The 21,309-nt window shown below is 43.6% G+C and overlaps 1 protein-coding gene across 2 annotated transcripts in view; it reads right to left on the bottom strand.

Annotated features, from left to right (window-relative positions):
* LOC8040516 overlaps positions 1-21,016 on the bottom strand; it is a 49,569-nt gene extending 28,553 nt beyond the window's left edge. Inside the window, exons 1-7 of one of the 2 annotated variants that reach the window (XM_002414279.4) lie at positions 20,666-21,016; positions 20,365-20,499; positions 6,729-6,869; positions 4,786-4,926; positions 4,266-4,365; positions 3,110-3,228; positions 1,019-1,164 (exon numbers count right to left, since the gene is read on the bottom strand). In XM_002414279.4, coding sequence (XP_002414324.3) covers positions 1,019-1,164; positions 3,110-3,228; positions 4,266-4,365; positions 4,786-4,926; positions 6,729-6,869; positions 20,365-20,499; positions 20,666-20,729 — 846 coding nt within the window. In that variant the 5' untranslated portion in view covers positions 20,730-21,016. The remainder of the gene's footprint in view (positions 1-1,018; positions 1,165-3,109; positions 3,229-4,265; positions 4,366-4,785; positions 4,927-6,728; positions 6,870-20,364; positions 20,500-20,665) is intronic. The other variant, XM_042288402.1, reaches the window with a different exon arrangement.
* Between the last annotated feature and the right edge of the window lie 293 nt (positions 21,017-21,309).

Raw genomic sequence — 21,309 nt, 5'->3', positions numbered from 1 at the left:
AATCTAGACGCTTGCGATCTAATGCTATTTTTGTAAAGTACAGGCATTAAAAGCTCCTGTTCCCACCGCTTATAGCTAAGAGGTTCCGTGTTTTCGGAGCAGTCAGTAGCATACGTTGTAGGGCCAACGCTGAGTTGCTCCTGTGTCGGAGACATTGTTACTGCTTGTTTGGCTTTACTTCTTCAGGCAATGCCTACAGGTGGTACTGGCATGCGTGCTATGCCAAAACTAGAACAGTAAGCTGCATTTAGAGTAACGGCCGACGAAAATTTGCGTTTAGACCTAGCAACTATGGGGAACAGGACTTCTAGCAATAGATGTTTTAAACCTCATAGAAGTGATTAAATAATTTTATTAATTTGTATCGATACAAAAATACTAGGTACGTGTGAATAGCGGATTTCGGGTTCAAAGCGAATAGTAGTTTTGGCCAAACATTTTCTAATCAAATACCAAAAAGGTTTTCCAAAGCCTTTTACTACTGCCCCATGCTTAAAACGAAAACCAAGCTGATTCGAGCAACCCAATGAAACGGCGCCAAAAGTGCATTGTCAGAGAGCGCGCTGCCTTCGGAGGTTTGCTATCACGTTTACATCGGCGCTTGGGCTTTCACATTCAAGTCATCCTAGGAATAACATAAGGAACCCTGTGAATTTTTTTTTATGCGATTGAATATCGAATAACGTGTTATTTGAAAATTCGAATATTTCCACAATCCTATCAAATACAAATTCGAATAGAAAATCGAGCGTGAATCATTCAATTAAAATTCAATTAAAGAATATTCAATTAATTCACATTCAATTCAAGAATATGTGAAATCAACTTGAGTATGAAATCAAATGTAACCACACTCTATTTGCATTCAATTGCAAATATTAATAAAATAGATTAACACTGGACTGAACTCGAACACATTCCACTGACACTCGATTCAATCTCACAACTCGCAACACTGGTATACGACGCTTAAACGCTCGGGGTTCTTTGTTGCACGTCAGCCGAAAAGCATACTCACGTCTTCTTGGGCTGGCTGGTACGGCGGGGGTGGCGACGTGTCCCCCAGAGGCTGCTGCGGGACCACGACACGCAAAGAGGGAAGCCGCGGGGGCGGAGGCAGCGTCGTCCCCACCCGAGACGACGACGACAGCTGGGGCTGCGCCACTGCACGACACAACGAGCAAAAACAACGACACCTCAAGGCCCCCTCGCACGCTTGCATTTGCTTAGGACCCAGATCTCAAGACCCCTTACGACGAGACGACGTGCCGACACTCCGGCGCCATTTGTGAGTCGACCCCGGAACTGCATTTCACTAGAGCGAAGGTTTTGCGGAATTTCCGAGATCAAATGTATGTACCATTGCGAGAGATGGTCGTGTATAGTGTCGTAAAAAGGTTTTGTAAAAAGAAAGAAAAAACGACAGGCAAAGAAGGGGGAAACCTACAGAAACTTCAAGTGTTCTTCGCAGCTACCTGACAGGTGACTTTGACCTGTTCTCTCATCGTAGGAGATTTTAAGTGGTTTTAAAGGGGCACTAAAAGGAAAAAAAGGAAAAACATTCTTTTGAACACTTTGATTGGGACATGCATGTCTAAACATAAAGTTATTGCGAAAAAAAAATTTTTAAGAGCAATATTAATGGCCAGGATTTATTTTAAATTCTGCAAACAAAGTCCATGACGCCACAGAATGGTCATTCACTCTTTCCACCTCAACGAGATGGTCATACACTCTCCACCTCAACGTGATGGCAAAGCCGACCTACCTCTCCTCCACACACCCGAAATGCCGAGAGAAAACAAGTGAAAAGGAGGTGGCTGCCGACTAAATCACGTCTCTCGCCATCAATATTGCTCTAAAAATTGTTTTTTTCGCGTAAAAATTTTTTTTTTTTTTTTGACAAACGTGTTTTAAGTAGTTTGTTTAAAAAGAAATTTTTTTTCTTTTCAGTGGCCCTTTAAGGTACGCGGTTGTAGGCGGTGGTAGGTCGGCAACTAGCCTTTAGGACAATATTCTTCCGGCAAAGACAGTAAAATCTGGCTCACGCAAGCGTCTCCGCACAGAGATAATGCGAAGTAAGTGGTACATCAGCACTAATGTCAGTGCCGAGTCGGTGCTGCATTGTATCAAGAAAAGGTGGGGTCACATGCAGCCGAGCGCTGATAAGGCTCCGGTATAGTGCCCAGTCAGCACTGCGACTCTAGCGCTGCGCCGTACGTGTGAACAAGCCTTTACAGCCACAATCTCATCACATTCGACCGCTGCAATGAATGACAAGCGAAAAGTAAAGCTCTTGATGTTCCGAATTCAGTTTATATGAGGATACAATAAATCGAGATTTCGTTTGCTGCCTTGAAACAGCCAAACATCAATACCTATTCGCACAGTGGTTCTCAAATGGGGGTCCTTGAAGGTCTTCCTGGGACGCTTGAAGCCCTCGGACAACCAGCCGAGCCAAGCTATAAAACTTCTTTTATTACCCTATTGATGCTGGCCATCCCACAAAGCTAAATAGACCAAACCGTGAGTTCCGAGTGAATAGGATTGCTTTCTCTCAGTTTCAAAACTTCAAAGTTGGTTTGCACTTATTTAGATTTAGCTTTGTTATTTATTCCTCTGCCATTATAATCGTCCAATACCATCATCCATCCCCGGGTGGATAAGGCCCCCCCATCACATCTGTCAAACTGAGAGACGTTCAGCGGTTGAGAACTACTGCTCTAGCGGACAAGAGGGGGAAAGAAACTACAGCTTTATGACACAAGAAATGCAGTCTTCCTCAATTGGTGGCTTGGAACTTTTCTGGCCAAGAATATCTGATAAAAATTGTATTGCCGCGAACAGTGTGCACATCAATATCATGTCTAGTGCTTACGGATTAGATAGCACAAAAAATGCTGTCTAGACAATCAAATAGTATCTAGCAAAGTAAAAACAAAATACATGTTTGGTAGTTACGTGCGACACCAACAAAGGGCATCTGGCATGCCCCAGTGGACGACTGAGGAATAGTTTATGGTGTAAACCAGAAGGCACAGTGACAGCTAGCACTCAAAGGTAACTCTTCCTCGCGCAAGTTTAAAGGGTGAGCGTGTGGGTGACTCACCCTGAGTGATGGTGCTCGGGTGGAAGGTGACTCCACGCCAGAGGGGCACGATTCTGCGCTGCTGAAGCCTGCTCACCTCGTGCACGCTCCGATGGATCGGCGGCGACTTGGCCTTGCGCCTGCGCAGAGCGAGCGCCGCGGAGACACGAGTTTGCTGGGTGCAACACGGAAAGAGGGATTTCGTTACAACTCTCACGGCATACCGCTCGAGTTAAATGGATCACTGGCGCCTTAAAGAGACAACATAAACAGGTTTCATAACATATCGAGTTAGGAGTTAGTACAGAGGCAACCAAAGGTGGTGCATTTTGGGCATAGAGTTTTCCAAGAATGAACTAATCTGAGTAAAGAGTAAAAAATTAACAGCTTGAAATTGCTACCTATAGCGGTTGTCAGCAAACGAAGGACGTCTGGGTGGCGATACACACGAAAGGTGGAGGCAGCTGTAGCAACAATCAAGTGAACCGGGCAAACTCAACTTAATTATTTTGCTGCAAGTTGTTCATCACCGAGGGTTGTTCGATTAAATAAATCTTCCGCAGTGATCCCATTCAGTTTCAAGGACACTGTTGCTGATTTTTGGATCTCTCTATTCCATCGAATTACTGCTAATACATACATTTTTTGGCCATCCCATTGACTTTGCTTTAACGAGGGTTTAGTGTACTGGTGTTGGTAATAAAAGCGCCAGTTCCTTTACAGACTTAAAAGGTAACTAAGATACCTTAGTCCTCCAACTAATATGGTACTCGTACACCACGAGTCGATATAGGTGCGAGCCAATGAACCAAGTTGACCGCGACCGCGGTACAGTTTTAACCGTAGCCATTCAGCCACAGAAAGTAACTGAGGAGCTAGCACTCGAGCATTTGGAGCTGGTTGGTTTCACCTTAAGATAGAACGCAAAAGATGCTACGAGCCATCGAAGCCTATCCGGCGCCGTCCGAGTGTCACGCCACCTTTGGGAAGGGTGCAGCAACGCGTGGGATGTGGAGTCGCGCAATGAATTCACAGCACGGAACTGGCTGGGAAGGGTCCTAGTAACCCCTGCAGTCTATTCTAAGATAAAGCGGAGTATAGCATTCTTTTTACCAAACCTTTCACGTCTGTTTTGGAACGAGCACCATCGAGGAAGAGAGAGAAAACGGGCACGCACTGGTATCCAAAATACGCCAGGATGATGACGATGACCAGAAGTGGAACGGGGGAGACCTTCAGGAAGGTGATGGTGCCTCTGTCTTCAAAGAGGAACGGATCTAAGAAAAAAACAGATCAAAGAGGACAGTAAGAAAGACAAAAAAGGTGGGTACGACAGGATCTTAGATACTGAGATCATAGCAGTTTTAAGTGATGCCAGAAGAGTCGGAAACCTTTACCAAAAAACAGAACTTTCTGCACGGCGCGTAAATTTGGTCGCTGAAGCTTTATATTGCCGCTATATGTTGACCAAAAGATGGAGCAAAGCACCGTCTTGTGCTTGGATGTGGTCTCAGTCAAAAAGGAGAGCTTCCTTTTAAGGTTTCTTTTATATATACCATACCGTGCCTAGACTAATTATAGCGGTAAATTGTATAAACAAGTTAGTCTTGCCGTGCACCTTAAACTATCAGTTTTTCTAAATTCCTGTTGCGGATTTTTTTAAATTTCCGAGCAGGCAACACTGCCTGCGAGCTCACCTCTGATGCACTGCCAGCGTGAGAAGAGCAGCTCCGCCTTGTACCCGGGCAGCCGGCAGTCGCAAATGCCCCAGGGCGTGCAGAAGAACGCTTGGGAGCTGCAGGGCCTCTCTGCATTGCACTGGGGCTTGGCAGTGGTGCCTGCGCACAGGGGCAAAAGCTTCGTCGCACGTTGCGCAACAGAACACCATTGCAGTATTGCTCGGTAATGGTAGACCCTTTTCAAAAGTTCATCAAACAACACAGAAGGCCACCATGCCGATGCAGTCCTTGTGTCCGATGCAGGTTCGAGGTATGAGCCCAAACAATGGCAGATTTGAATAATTGACACGACAGCCACTATATTGTGCACACTTTTCAAGAGGGTCTAATGAAAATGTGCAAAGAGTCCGTCTTTAAAGAGCCTCTTCCATGAGGCATTCATGCATGCAGAGATTTGTAGTTTTTTACGGTAATTTGCAGCTGTATCTTTGCAAGAAGACAAGGTTAATAAACAGGCAAGCTAGTTAACGTTACACATGTTTCTGACCGGAGACAACGACAAGGGACGAACGCACACGTCTCGAACAGAGCTGAAAATATTTTATTCGCACATTGTGCCTTTATATGCCACCCCTCGCACAACCTCCACCAAGTTTGCACACATGTACACACAACACAGCCAATGGTACACCCCCCATACTACCCCACCCCCTCACATGACCTTCACCAAGCTTGCACACATTCCCACACCCATCGCATGTTCTCCATATCGTGCCCAATGGCACATGATTCGGACTTCTCCGACAAAACCGTATACAAAAACAAAACAAAAAGGACGTTTTACACAATTAATGAAAAAACAGTGAGCGTGCAGGTAAGCTGGTGGTAGTTAATCATGATGTTAGAAACCCGGCCAAGACTGTGGTGAAGGCAAAATAGGAAATTTTTAAGTTGAAGAAAAAAGGCACAGGAGAAGACGTCTCAACATTTTTTTAGACGTCCTCTCCTGTGCCTTTTTTTCTTCAACTTAAAAGATTTCTATTTTTCCTTCACCACAGTATCGGGTTTTAAACGTCACAATTTATACAATGTTATTTTTCCCCTTATTCCACCCTCAAAAAGAAAAAACATCTGCGACACCGCGTCCAGTGCAACTGAAGGCTGTCTAATACAATTTCCCACAGTGCCAATCCTAATTGTTTATTTCAAAACTCTTTTCAAACAATCTTTTTGTTTACTCAATACAATAGTGTCCTTCCAGACTGGCAAACAATTATTGCACTCTTCTACATACCTTGCAATGCAACAAACTCTGAAACTGCAAGGCACATAGAGAGGAGCAATAGCTGTTTGCCGGTCTGAGAGGACACTGTTGTGTCAAGTAAAGAAAAGAAAAAAATTGTACAACAATAGTTTTAAAAGAAACAATTAGGACTGGCTCTGCGGAAAATTGTATTAGCCAGTCTTCAATCATCACACTGGATGCGGCGTCGCGGAGGTTTTTACTTTTGTAAGGGGAAGAAACAACATAGAGGGAAAAAAAAACATGGTATAAAACTTTTTTTTATACTGTCTTGTTAGAGAGGATATGAAGGGCGTGCGATGGATGTTTGAATGTTTGCAAACTTGGTGAAGGTCGTGTTAGGGGTGGCCAAAACAAAAACACGTGTGAATAAAATTTGTCGAGCTGCGTTCGAGACGTGTGTGGTTGTTCCTGGTCACTTTTTGTCGTCCGTCGCCTCCGGTTAGAATCGTATGCATCCTTCACCATTACTCTATTGGCAGCAGCCAGAGAAAAGGTGCTGTTATTTGTATTTACAAATATGCATGTAGCACGTGTTTTTCCTGCCTTCGCATTCAAACAGAATGCTGGCGGTATAAACAAACAAATAAGTAAATAAATAAATTAATAACCTGGTGCTTTGTACTAAAAAAGTATTTCTGCGAGGAGTATCACTAACCTGAGAAGCATTTGAGGCCCATGGGCGTTGGGGCCTCGTGACTGCCCGGCTTGCAGCGGCAAATGCCACCGTCACATCGTGATCGGATGTCCAGTCTCGAACATTCCGACGTCAAGCTGCAGGTCTGGTTCAGCCGACGTCCTGCAAAGTCGCAGGGCAAAGCAGGGGGCCACTCATCCACCATGCGATTCGCCATCCGTGACAAGACCATTTGATCTCTCGAACGCGACTACTAGCACAGTTCAAAAATGGTCAAACAGAATTGGATTTTGTGTGGAAAGGCTACAGGGAAAGGGAGGCACATGTGACCGTTGTGCCATTTTCATAAATGGGTGGTCACCTCTTTTAAAGTGAACAAACGCTACTGCTGTTCATTACTTGGGGGAAACGTAGCTTAAAGGGGCGATGCAACAATTTTTGTACTTGGCGCAAATAGCACTTATAACTAGGGTTCCGCGTTTTCGGTTTTTATTTTTTCAAAATTCGGCGTACTTTTTTCGGTGTTTATTTTAAAATTCAATTTTCGGTTTTTTTCGGCATATATTTATTCCAAAAACAGTTTACCGGTTTTTTTCGGTGAATATAAAAGAAGCACCATTGGACAACGGATCAGATGATCCTTGTAGCTGTGATATTTGCAATCACTCAAAGATTAACGACACATATACATACGTGGTCCTCGCTACAACTTCCGCCAGGACACATCTCAAAATCGCGGAATTCGCGGGCATAACTTCTTCAGCGCACTTATTTTTCCTTCCCATTCTGACGACGTCACCGTCTGAGGTGATGACCGTACAAAAACCAGCGGAATGTCCAAAAAAAAAAAAAATCTATCGTGTTTATGTTTTTAACAAAAGGGAAGTTTGAGAGAGCGTGTTAAGAAAGGTATTGACGGCTTTCCTTGATGTCCTCTGAAGTGCATGAAGCGAAAAACCTTATACTAGCCCACATCCCAACTTTTTTTTTTTTTTTTTTCGGGATTGGAATTTGACATATTAAGCCCGATCACAGAGAAGACAAAGATGTCCCGTGAAGGCCAATCCAAGACCTCTTTTGTTGCATGTTGAACCTTCGAAGAGGGCAATCACGAAGACGTCACGTAATGTCGAACCTCGCAAAGTTCTCTCCCTCTCTCCCTCCCCCACCCACCTCAACGCGGCCCTAAAACACTGATCTTTTTCGGTTAAAACCGAATTCTAGAACACGGATTGGACATACTTTTATCGGTTTTTATCGGTTTAAACCGAAAACGCCGAACCTACAGAGTGATCTTTTTCGGTTAAAACCGAATTTCCGAAAATGAATTCGGCATACTTTTATCGGTGTTTATCGGTTTAAACCGAAAACTCCGAACCCTACTTATAACGAATGTCTTGATATTATTGACCTATGAAACACGCATTCGTTTTTAACTACACCCAATGAAAGTCGCAGAAAATGTTTCTAAAAAAGCGAGTAGCGTTCACCCTCTGAACTTACAGCCAGAACAAGAGGTCACGTGATCTGGAGCATATTATACGCCGCCAATGTTGATCATAGCCACGCGCTGGGATTGGCAAAGCACAGGACACGCGCCAAGTTCCAGACATTATGGTTGGGCTATTGTTGTCATTGCTGCGACTGGACATGGGCCACTACCTGAATGCCCGTCCAGCTATTGATTATCACGAGCCCGAATCGAGTGCTCACTCAATGCTTAGGTCCAATTTATGAGCCGCATCAGAATATCGGCACTGGGCGGTACTTTGACCGCCCAGCTACGTCATCAAGTTTTGCAAAGGAGGGACTGAACAAAAATGCTCGCTTGTGTCCTTGCAATTATATTGCAACAAAGGAGTTTCTTGGTCAGTGGCGTTGCGTGCGAGTATACTTGGATTCCACTAGTGTCAGTAAACTCGTGCACAGCGAAAAACGTTCTAAGCGAATATCGTTGACAGCCTCTTTAAGCAAATACCGTAAAATTTCGTAAGGGAGCCCACCCAAAATGAAGAGATAAATGGGGAAAAATATGAGACAGCAAAACTTTATCAAAAATTCATGATAAACACAAGGGGCACTGCTGCAAACCACGTGACATGGGAACTGATACCGCAGATCGCGGACAAGGCAAATGAGCGTTTCACAATGTGATGAACAGGCAGGAATTTGCTATGAATTTCTGCACCCCGGGAAAGGATACCACAGACTGCAAATGCAGCAGATTCGCGTTTAAAGGTGCTATAAACAGGTGGAGACTGGCTAAACTTGAGTGCCTTGGGAACCGATAGCGAGCGCGCAGATCATGGATAAAAAACGCTGGAACTTGCTACAAACTCTTATGTCATGGAAGCCGATATTGCACGCACAGATCGTAGACAAAAAAGCAGGAACGCACTGCGAACCCGCTTGTCACACATACCAATATTGCAGATCGCGCGGTTGATCTGCTGGACATCACATGATGTCCAACGGAAATCAGGGGGTGGGCCATGTTTCGGAATTTTTATGTCAAGAAGATTTAGGCATAAAAACGGTATGGGCGATCTCTTGGGGGAGGGTGCCCTGAAGGGGATTTTAACGCAGTTAACTACATCATGGCAAATTGATGACATAGCTTGTTGTTCGGTTGCTTTGACTCCTACAGTAGTAAGCACCAGTCTTAATTTGCTTATCAAGGCAGATTCACGCACTTGTATTTGAGAGTGACCCCGCACATTGTGAGTGCAGGTGACCACTTATAACACTGGGGCCATCTGTCAGCAGCCCTGGAACTTGCATATAACTACACTGAAGGTTTTGCAGTATTTGTGAGATCAAATCAATGCACTATCTATACAAAACGGTAGCCTATACCATTATCAAATGCATTTAAAGCCCACTGTGAAAAAATAAAAAATTAGAAAATATATGCAGATTAAAAGTGTTCTGGCTATTCAACAGATGATGCCATTGTGTTTGCTCATAGTAAGCATTGATAAGTGTTTGCAATGCCATGTTTTAAGTGAAAATCTGTGATCCACACTTCATGGAGCTTTAATCAAGCTGGAAAAGCACCTTACTTTGAAGCCCGAAGGACTGAAAGAACTCGGGTGCCCAAGAAATTTCATGGGGATTCTAGGAGGAACTCGGCTTGAAAACTTCCAAATTTAGCAAGTTTTATATACGTAAAAACAGGGGACGGGACAACACATGAAAGATGTGTTGTCCCGTCCCCTGTTTTTACGTATATAACTCTTTCTAAACCTACATCATTACCAACGCGCTCACTAAGAAGTTTAGCAAGTTTGCTTACTAAATTCCCTAAACAGGAACTTAGTAAGCATTCAAATTCCTTAAATCCCTATTCTGTTATGAGTACTGGATTTCAGAAAAGCAAAAAGCACAGAGATAGAGAAACCACAACTTTAGTCGGTGACAGGTCAAGAACAAACACCTCCAAGAGCTCAGGGCAAGGAAAAGGAAGGCTGGGGAGGAGGAAGCAGATGGAACACTGGAGAGGAGAGAAAAAAATATCCCCCTCTCTCTGGCATTCCGTCTGTTTCCTCCTCCCCAGCCTTCCTTTCCCTCGCCCTGGGTTCTCGAACTGTCACCAACTATAGACCGTTCCATTAGGGTCATAGCAGAGAGGGTAAAAAGAGAAAAAAAATGCCCTCCCCCTCTTGCCCGCATGTCGTCTGCTCCGCCGAGTGGGCAGCAACTAGCATCCGGCTGGCGTACAAACTCTGTTTAAAATCGCGTCATTTTGGGAATTTCAAGCGCAGATGCGCAGATTTTGGTATGCCAGTTATTGTGTATTGCTATGCTAGATAAAAAAGACTAACAGAGTCCAATTGCGCTGTTATCTGCGTGCAAATAAAAAAATATAGGGAGAAATGTGTCAGACTGGCCGGTCTCTCCGGCGAAAAGTGAATCCGGTGGCTGTACCTTTTTTATTATACAAAGTTCGTACTGGTGTAGGCCTTTAGCGACCATGAGTGGATGTCTGAAATAATAAATAAAAACGTGCTCTCCTGCTGTAATACACGCAGTAGTTGAGGGTAGTACTGATGGCTGACTCAACTGCTATTTAAGTAACGGAAAAAAGATATGTCAGTTGATCATTTACCATAAGTAGAACAACAGAGAGCTCTAGGCTGATTTTAAAGTAGCCATAACTATTCTGAGAACGCGAACCACTTCACAATGGCAGCCACGAGCGAGAGTTTGATGTTCCGTACAGCCCACCGATACAGCCCAAAGATGGAGAATGGCAACCTCCCGTTTTGTCGTCTGCTAGCGGAGTCGGGCGCGTGCCGTCTCTCTCGTTTTACCCTGCCGAACCCGCTGAATTTCCCGGATGTATGGAGAGGGCGCTGCTGTCGAACAAAATGGTGCCGCCCAGAGAGTGCTAAATGGAATGGTCTATACATGGTGTTCCAGGCTAAACAAACAAGTAATGGCAGAACTTTCTGTGGCTGAGATAACTTCTAGTTGACTAGCATCTTGTGTATGTTTCAACGAACAAGAATGAACAGACAGAGCGTCTTTTGAAGTTTTTCTAGGTGGAAAATCAAAAAAGGTTTGTCGAAAACCGGACATAAGATAGATAAGTGTCTGTTTCTGGACCATACAGCACCAAGAAAAAGAACCACATCTCGTTTTATTCGGCCTCCATGGCGAAAGTTACGTGGCCCTACCCGACGGCCAAGTGAAAACTTGTGTACACATGAGAAAATCAATGAAGTTAGATGCTTACAGATCAACTGAGGCATGTACCGTAATTTCCGGTGTATTAAGTCGTGGTTGTTTTCAAATATCTTTCTTGGTGCACCTTATACAACGATGCGACTTATACGTAGGGGTGTCGCGAACTGGCTGAGGTTCGAGTTCAACCAGGTTCGACTTTTTCTAACTTTTAATGGAAAGTTCGACGAGCCTTGTATTGAGGTTCGACTCGTGTACGCATCCGCGACAGGCTGGCCAGTTGGCTTGGGATTGAATAGCGATGGCTAAGGAATGAATTAAGGGCAGTGCTGATAGGTTATTTCAGTTAAAACAGTACAAAAAATTAAGTTATTAACTACTTCAGTGATTAGAATTAGTTTCTTTTAATTGCAGCTGTTCACAAAATTAAAATAACCTTTTGCATGAAAAAAAAGTCTCAAAACCTAGACATGCTTGTATGAAGGTCTGGCCACACTGTCCACAAAGTCGAACCGGCCGAATATGGTAAAAAGTTTGAGGGTTTGTCGAACCGGTTCGACCCAGTCGAACCCCGAAAGCTTGACCTAAAAATCCAGTTCCAGAAAAGTTTGCGACACCCCTATTTATAAGCATTTTTTTTTTTTAAATTCCCGGTGTGAAGCTATTTTGTTAAAGGGCAACTCCGCTCAGTTCCGAAAAATTTAGGCTTACATGTGATTCCATTTCACAAAGCACTACTAAACAACTCTACGTCTTCGGATTCGCGAAATGTGGAATATTATTTGTGTGATCCTAATTTAAACATCAGCTGATACCGAAACCGAAACTTTGGCTGCGTCAGGCAACATTGGTCTCGTGTAGTCAGAGTCGTGGCCACGTCACGTCGAACCACGTGGTCTTGTGACGTTCGGGAGGGGGCGAGGGACAGGACACGCGACGCGGGCAGGTCGCTTCGCATGGCGTGGACGATGATGGCCCGGGGGAGGGGGGGGGGGAGGGGAGAAGATGCAAGAGGGGAAGGGGAGCGGAGAAACAGACCGATAAGTGCGCAGGGCAGCGCAAACTAGCGCACCCGCGTTACGGTGATCACGTGGACGCCCGGTCAGCCAACACCGGGAGGAAAAACTCATGACGTCATTGTTCAATTTCGCTCTGAAAAGTAAAAACAAACAAAACGTGAGAATGACGTAGTCATGCCTCTGACACAGTGACTCAACGTTTGCCGCTCAAACTCCATCGCATTGACTGCACTGACGATTGCGCTTCCCGTCGCACGCTAGAGTTGGCAGATTTCGGCAACTTGGCTCACTTGAAGGTTTGCTGGCCAGTTTATTAAATATATAGACGGAATTCGATCGTAATATTTGACATGGGGTCTTCCTATATGATACTGAAGAGGGCTACATAGTTTTATAAATATCAAAAATGAAGCGGAGTTGCCCTTTAAGTGCTGCGCACCATCTTTTGTAGAGCACCTTAACTACGTATCCATAAGTGGTGTCCAGGAGGCACTGCTGTTGCTGCACCCTTCTACACTTTTCATAGCCGACTCTGAAAGCGAGAAATTTTATGGTTTTCCTGAAGCGACTGAATGTGGATAGGCAAGACAGTGAAAATAAAGCTTTTACAGCATGTTATAGACGTTGCCTAATTCAGCCATTGTTCTGTATTCTTTTGCTTCAGTCCAGTAATACTGAAAGGTAAGTGGGCTGGCTGGTATAGACAGATTGCAGAGTAATTTCTGGCGTCTTTCTTAGTTCCCGTTTGATGAGCAGTTTTTTTCTGCCATGCTCCAGCCGTGCTGCTACATGTAAAAGGAAGGATTGTGCCAAGCCAATTTTTTAGAGGTACTGAAAAAAGTATGTCAGGGTTTATCTTTCTGTATCTGCATCGATGCTTGCATCATCTCTGGGACTTGGCCTAGGCTAAGCCCAATGGTCCAAAGCTTGGTTCACGAGTGTCTAACTCGGTAAACTTTTGTTTGCTCGGCACGTGTTCGCTCGAATAAAGCCGACTGACTACCTTCTCATTTCGCACGTTTTACATTCTTTTCTTGTGAAACACTCGATTGCCCCTGCCAGACAGTGCCGTGCTATGGGCATTTCCTGCGAGTCGAAAGAACCAAAGTTGCGCATTAAATGGTATGTGCAATCTGGCCGATTGTGCGAAATTCCGATTTTGCAGTACTGATGTGCGTAAACTAAAAAAACTCATCGCATGAACCGTGCAAAAAGGTGCAACTCATATACCAACTTTTCCGAGAAAATGGCCTAATATACGGATGCGTGACTTACGTGGTTAGCGGCAGCACCCAGCGAACATCGCTAACCACGTACTACGCCTATTACAGTTGCTGCCCTGGGATCGTGCCGTGTCCGACAGTAATCTGCAGTTCAGTGCTGCGGCCTGCACCATGCACGCTGCGATCGTCAGCATACGTGTGTAATCGCATCTGTGGTATCACCTCTGGCCTTCTACCCTACATTGGAACCTCGGAGACTCTCCCAGCGCAAGCGCTGTTCGAGCACGCTGAGCCAAGATAAGCGGCGGGTTTCCAAGCGGCGATCATTTTGCGGCAGCGGCAGCACCTAGCGAACATTGCTAACCACGTACTACGCCTATTACAGGTCGGTAACAACTAAATTTTATTACCTTGGCCTAACTTGTGCTGCTGCTGCCGCTGCTGCCACTATTGCTGTGTTAGTGTCTGAATTTAAGTTTCTGTAAACTATCAGAAATGGCTGAAACATGTTCCTCATGTCAGTTGCCAGCCAACGATACAGAGACGTTCGTAGAATGCTCCGAGTGTGAGTGCAAGTACCATTTCGGTAAATGTGCCGGAGTAAACAAGAAATCTTTCGCTGGGAAAACCGAGGCCGCTAAAAAGGGCTGGCGGTGTCCAGCCTGCAGGAGTGGTGGATTGCAGGCTGGTGGTGGTGAGGAACATCAGCCTGAACTCGACATGAGAAATCTTCTCGTATCTATCAACCAGAAGTTGGAAATCCTCCCCCTTCTAAAAGAGAAGGTAGACAGTATGGAGCTCTCCATTCAGTTTATGTCTAAAAGCTTCGAGGAAATCAAACAGAACCTCAATAATCAAAAGACCGAAATCAAAGAACTTAGAAAGAAAGTAACAGAACTGGAAGAGAAGGATAATACAAGTAAACATGTACAGGATCAGCTCCTGCAGGAGGTTAATGAACTCGAATTTCGGAGCAGGCGTCTCAATCTAGAGGTTCATGGGATCCCTGCGGTGCAGGACGAAAATCTGATTACTTCGTTGAATGAGGTTGCTCATAAACTAGAGGTACCTCCCCTCACCGAGTCCAATATTGTATCGGTTCATAGGCTACCCGCTAGACAAGGAAATGTGCCCGGAGTGATTATTCATTTCGCAAGGAAACAAACTAGAGATGCATGGCTTAAGAAAAAAAATAAGCTAAAGAACAGTGCCCCGCGATTGTTCATTCAAGAGAACCTGACTCGGCGTAATCGGGAGCTTCTTCGGGCAGCTAAAGAATGCGCCAACGCGAAGAACTACGCTTACGTATGGCATACAAACGGAAAGATTCTTGTCCGGAAAACTGAAGGAGCACGCGCTGTTCACATCAAGTGCAACGATGACCTTGACAATTTGTAGACAACTCGGAGGCCAACTAAGTTTTGACAAAAATGGCTGTGTCACCCCCAGTAGATTGCAGATACTACGACGATTCATTTTTTAATCAAACATATCAAAGTTATAATTCACATTTTTCCTTGGTACATTTTAATACCAGGAGCATAAACAATAAAGAAGACAGTTAAGTATTTAGGAGTCCTGCTTATTAATTAACGTGTTTTCTTTTGGTTAGGAAAGTCTATCTTTCCAGAGTTGTGTCGGCATTGTGTTTTTTTTTAGCTTTCTACGTTTGGGTCGGCGGGGCCAGAGCGGCCGCGACGCGGGAGCGGTCCCCCCGCCGGTCGTTAAGAAGCGTCTCGGGTTTCGGGGGCCTGCTCGGACCGGGACTGAAAGAGCCCGCGCTGGAAGATGCTTGTGGCTTATAGCCGAATGTTCGTGTATGCAGAGGGTTTTGCCGCTTTGTATAAAATTGTCGCTTTTTGCCCGATGCAATAACTTAGCGGTTGGCGCCAGTCCGGCTGGGAAAATTGCAGAGAACAACTCTACGAGAAATTAAGTTTGACCGTTAGGGCGCCAGGATGACAGCTCGCCGACCATTGGAGAACAGTGTACCACGTGTGAGTGGCGGAATTTGAAGAGATTGGTCGGTTCCTGAGGGGAAAGGAGGCCCCTACGGACCTACAAAAAGAGCGCGGAGAGGATTTTGAGGGATTCGGACTTTGGATTTGATGGAGAGAAATTGGGGACGGGGGTCGAGACTTTAGACGAGGCGGGATGGTCTCCCAAGTTGGGAATTGTAACTAGTGTGTAAATAAATGCACATAGTACTCTACAAGCAGTGAGTCGACCCGTCACTCAGCGACGTTCGTGCCACCACGCTCCAGACCATCGAAGCGGAACCTGCCTCCCACACCACCGGGAGGAACAACTTTAACTAAGACAATCTAAATTTGTTTTTTGAATCATTATGTATAAATTTTGATGCGCTGCTTTGTATGGAAGCGTGGATCCCTGAAAAATCCGAGCCCCCTCATTTCAGTGGCTATAAATGCTCCAGCCTGGGCAGGAAAAATAAAAGGGGAGTCGGGGTTGCGATTTATTTAAGAGAAGACATTTTTTGCCATGTGTTAGACGAGTTTTCCGCTATCTCGAAAGACGTCGAGTCTCTTGTTGTTGACGCCGGAAGTGTTATTGTTTGTGTTGTTGATAGACCACCGACTGGAGACAAATCTGTGTTTATATCTTACTGCGAGGACTTGCTTGGGTTTCTTGGCTCAACAGCTAAGCCATTTTTTATAATGGGTGATATAAATATTGATTTACTTAGAGAAGAAAAGCATGCGTTGGAATTACAAAATGTCTTGTGCACCTTCGGATGTATTAATACGGTAACACTGCCCACCAGGGTGACCTCAGATACCGCTACTTGTCTTGACGTGTGTATAACTAATTTAAACACTCATGAGGTATCTTCTGGCATTTTTACACACGACTTAAGTGACCATTTACCTATTTTCTGTTTTGCACCATTGCTTAAAAAAAAGCAAACTCAACGTAGCAGTTACAGTTACAGGAAAATAGACGAAGATTCCCTGATCAAGTTTCGTGACCTGATCACTGCCATCGATTGGAACAGTGAGTATGTTGAACACGACCCAAATATCGCGTACGCCAGCTTTTCTAAAAAACTTAAAATATGTTATGACACTGCCTTCCCACTTAAACTGACGAACAAAAGAAAAGGTAGATTGCGCAAACCTTGGATGACCAATGACTTATACGCTCGGATTAAAGAAAAAAATAAAAAATACCATGATTTTCTTAAAAGCAGAGATCAAGATCTTTTAGCAGCCTACAAAAAGTACAGAAATAAGCTAACAACTGATTTGAAAAATACAAAACAAGATTATTATCAACGCCTATTTGTTCGCGTCCAGAATGAGCCCAGAAAAGTATCGGAAGCGGTAAATACCCTCACAAACAGCAGCAATCGCGCCACAGAAATACAATCTGTGATTGTCGATGGCAAGCGTGTGAGCGGTTTGGACTTATCTAACGCAATGAACGAGCATTTTGTAAAAGTTGGCCAGTGTACTGCAGATACGCATGCATATTACAACACACACATATATAAACGATATTACAGCAATCACGAGATCTCATGAGCTTATTTTGTATGCAAATGACACCAGCGTATTTTTTGCAGACTCATCCAAAGCCCAGTTAGAACTATTGACAAATAGCTTTCTTGCCGATCTAGCTACATGGCTTCAAGCAAACAAGCTAAATTTAAATACGAAAAAAACGAAGTATATACTATTTGCACCTAAAAACAAACGCGACAGTATCAACTTAGTTATACATTTTAAAGATGAAATTATAGAACAAGTCCACGAACAAAAATTTTTGGGAGTTTGGTTTAATCAAGAGCTAAATTGGAACACACACGTGAATAAATTAAGTTCCGGGCTTTCACGGTCGGTTGGATGTCTATATAAAATAGGGAACCTTATACCAACATGGCTAAAGAAAAACTTATATTATTCGCTCTTTTACTCTAAGCTCTGTTATTGTCTTCTAGTGTGGGGCACGACATCGACCACAAACTATAACTCGTTGCTCACACTGCAGAAAAAAATGTTGCGCTTACTTGAAAATTATAAGGGTAAAATACAAGACCTACATACTGCACCACTTTTTAAAAAATATGGCATTCTTAAGGTCAATCAGATATATTATTTTAAATTATTACAACTGATTCACAGACAAAAACTATATGTGACGGATTTAAGTGACGTACCGCATGCATACCCTCTTCGACACACATATAGGCGGCCCCCTCAGACCCGTACAAATTATGGAACACAAACAATGGAATATCAAGTCAGTAAAGCTCTGAATAACATTAAAGACCACATAAATTTTAATAACAATTTTAGTAAATTTAAAAGGGATCTCAGGACACTCATGGTGGGCAGTGATAACCCCTTATTATTTGAATTTGCATGTAATAACTAGTTGTTTTTTTGGTATATTCAAAAAATGAATATAGTGTTTAATACTAAGCGTTAACTTTGTAAACTGTGTGCTGCTGGAAAGTGCTGCTTTGGGGACAGGGACCTTTGTCAGGCTTTGAGCCTTTAGTCTCTGTCTCCATTTCGGTTGATTCCGGAAAAATAAACATTCCTTCATTCCTTCATAGAAGGGTGTGACTTATAGTCCGGAAACTACGGTAATTAATTTGCTTCCTGTTTTTCCTGCGCGGGAGAGAAAGTGTGAGAACAACATTGCATCACCAAGTGCACAGCATCGCAGTGAGGTTCGAGCTCGCCAAAGCGGAACTATATTACGCCTGTAGGACGCACTTGAAAGAAGGTGCGAAAAATTGTGCCACTCGTGCTTGACCGTGCCCGGAAAAAAGCGAGTGGTGCGTTTTCGACGACGAGTAGCGATGTCGTGATTGGGACAACGTCGACCTACCACGGTGATTGCGCGAATTATATTCAAGTGAATACAGGTGTACACGCGGACGTCAAAAGGCTATTATTTTGTATTCTGGGCCCAAGCGATAAGGTAAGAAAACTAGTTCTGTGTCCGACTTGTTTTGATCCTGACACTCGCATAGGGACATATTGCATTTGTTCGAACTGTTCTGTTTGCGCAGACACACAAGCACTGTCGTGTTTGGCGACGTGGGCAAGTAATAAAGTCGAAAGAATGGTACCAGTGGCTTCTGCTTCACGTCTGGTTTCGATCGTGTCATGAATTAACAGATGCTTGATTGTATGCTGAAAAGAAACAATTCTGGCTCTCAAACTTCGAAATTGATGAGTAGATGCGAAAAAATCCCTCCCATTCTGAAGCTTTCTGCTAACACAATCTCTCAAACTTTACAAAATTTTTTGGCTCTATTTCTTTTTTTTTTAGTTTGTCTGTGGATTTTTGTTGGAGTTTGTTCAGGATTCTCACATAAACCTTGTTGGAGTTTGTTCAGGACCCTCACATAAACCATGTGTTCACAAACTCATATGCACACAAACATCAACGGCAGCAAGTAATTCTGCTCCAAGATAAAATCAAACAGTAAAAACCTATTTTATGCATTACCGAACCTGCGTTCAGGCTAACATAAAAAGTTAGATTTGGGCAAATATGAATTAATATTCCAAAATGTGATTAGTTTGATTAAGTATCTTCACTGTCTGGACGAGTCAGATGCGTGCACCTTTGATTTCAAAATTAAGCGATCATAGTGTTGAGCGTGCAATCGACACGCACACGATATAGACTTTTTGCGCTTGACGGCCACGGCAAGTTGCCCAGTCAGTTGCAAAGCATTACTGCACTTCAAGGAGCCAGTGGACGTGGAAAACACAACGGGAGACCGAATTAATTGTGAAACACACAAAACATAGCAGTGATGTTGCCTTTTAACAGCATGCAAACAAAACCCGAACCGGAAGTGTTCTTGGCTCCCTGTAATGCCGGCCAGAAGATTTACCAGCACTTCTTGCACCGGCGCAGAAAAGTGTAGGTACTTCCGGTCATACCTCAACACACAAGCAGGAAGTACACTGCCCTACACTTTTCTGTACTGGTGCAGGAGGTACACGTAAATCGAACGAGCTTAGTACGCTGAGAGACTTGGTTCCGGAATTGTGATATTCAAATATGTTAGGTCAATAGAAACATTAAACGGTTTACGGTATGCACTTTTTTTCTTTAATGTGCGAAATTTGATGAAATATAACTGGCCGAATTTGTCAAATATCATTGCGAGAAAAAGTGATGTCGACAGTTCAGGTTCAACATTCTCAAAACTTATTTCTACAAAAAAAAAAAAAAGAAAAAAAATTGAATTGTCAATGAAGGTTTGATTTGACACGATGGACACTGGAGAAATGTTTGTCGTTCAGATAGTGCCTAAAAACAAATCATCCTCCAGTAGTAATAAAAAAAAGTTTTACATAAGTGTGAATTTAATGCTCCCCTGTTAATTATTTATATTTAAATGGGGACGTTCTCAAGTAACTCGGGTAGACAGAATAACATGTCAAATCCTCAAAGAGACAAGTGAAAGTCATCTACAATCACACAAAATCGGTGAAAAGAAAACAAAAAAGCGTTTCTTTTTTTTTTTTGCTAGTTTGTCGAAGTAACAAACAAGGATATGCAAGTGGAAGGGCCGGGATGCTGTGTTGGTATAATCCGTTACGCACAAACTAAATAAAACAAAAACAATAGGTTGTTACGAAATGCTGGTTTCGGTTTTAGCCAGCGTGATACCTAACAAAGTGGACAAAAATGCAGAAAGTAAATACAGGCAACCAATAAGATACGCTTACTTACCCGGGTTGCACTTGAAAACCTTGCTAGTGATATCTTTGTGGGTACCGTTGACGCAAATGCAAGAGCCTTCGCTGCAAACGGCGTGCCTGTCATGCTTGGTGCAGTGTTTGAACGAATCACATTCGGGAGAATTACCTGCAAGCAAGGTAAGGCGACACAAAAACTCAAGCGTCTTGCCTACTAGCTAGGTGTCAAAAGTGAGACGCCTGCTAGGGCTAGGGGTCAGGCACTCCCAGCAAAAGTATGAACTATTTGAGCACGCACCTAGGCAAATGAGGGGCGAAACAAAAGGTGTACTCACCGTATGTGAGAAGCACGGTCGCTGGAAAACACATAAGTGTTATCTTAATGTATATTTTGTACATTTAACACGATGTCTGCTACACATCGCTACTACCAGAAGACTACGCGATTGACTAGGCCGTGCGGAGCGAATGAGCAGTTTCGGACTTTAATGGTGTTTTAAAAAGGAGATGCTACTTTCGCTTAATAAAGCGGCGTCGATTAAATGGCATTTAGTTCAAAATATAAGAATTTCAGAACGCGGAAAGGGTAGCTTATCGTAAAGAGAGTTCGCGCCCTGCCTCCTGGTCGGGTACTACCGCGCATGACGTGTGCGTCATGCGGGAAAACCCACAACTTCCTGATTCACGAGCGTCAAAATAATTTTTAAGCTATTTTGACGGTGGACGTCGAAAAAGTCACTGCCAATTCAATACACATTATACACGTGCAAAAAAGAAAAAAAAAGAAAAAAAATGGAAAAAATGTTTGTCGCTGTATTAAAAAAAATAAAAGTCAAAATAATATCACAGATACAAAACTCGCCGAAGGGACACTACAGCGAAATTTCGGGGCTTATTTTTTTTTTTCTCTATGTGTTCAAAGGTGCAGTATCACATCGGACACACCAATATATTGTTAAAAAAGACACGTAAAGAAGTT

This window comes from Ixodes scapularis, unplaced genomic scaffold, assembly GCF_016920785.2.
Source record: "Ixodes scapularis isolate PalLabHiFi unplaced genomic scaffold, ASM1692078v2 PGA_scaffold10__122_contigs__length_95168666, whole genome shotgun sequence".
Lineage (NCBI taxonomy): Eukaryota > Metazoa > Arthropoda > Arachnida > Ixodida > Ixodidae > Ixodes > Ixodes scapularis.
The sequence above is the reverse complement of the archived record's forward strand: the minus strand, read 5'-3'. Positions and strand labels throughout refer to the sequence as shown.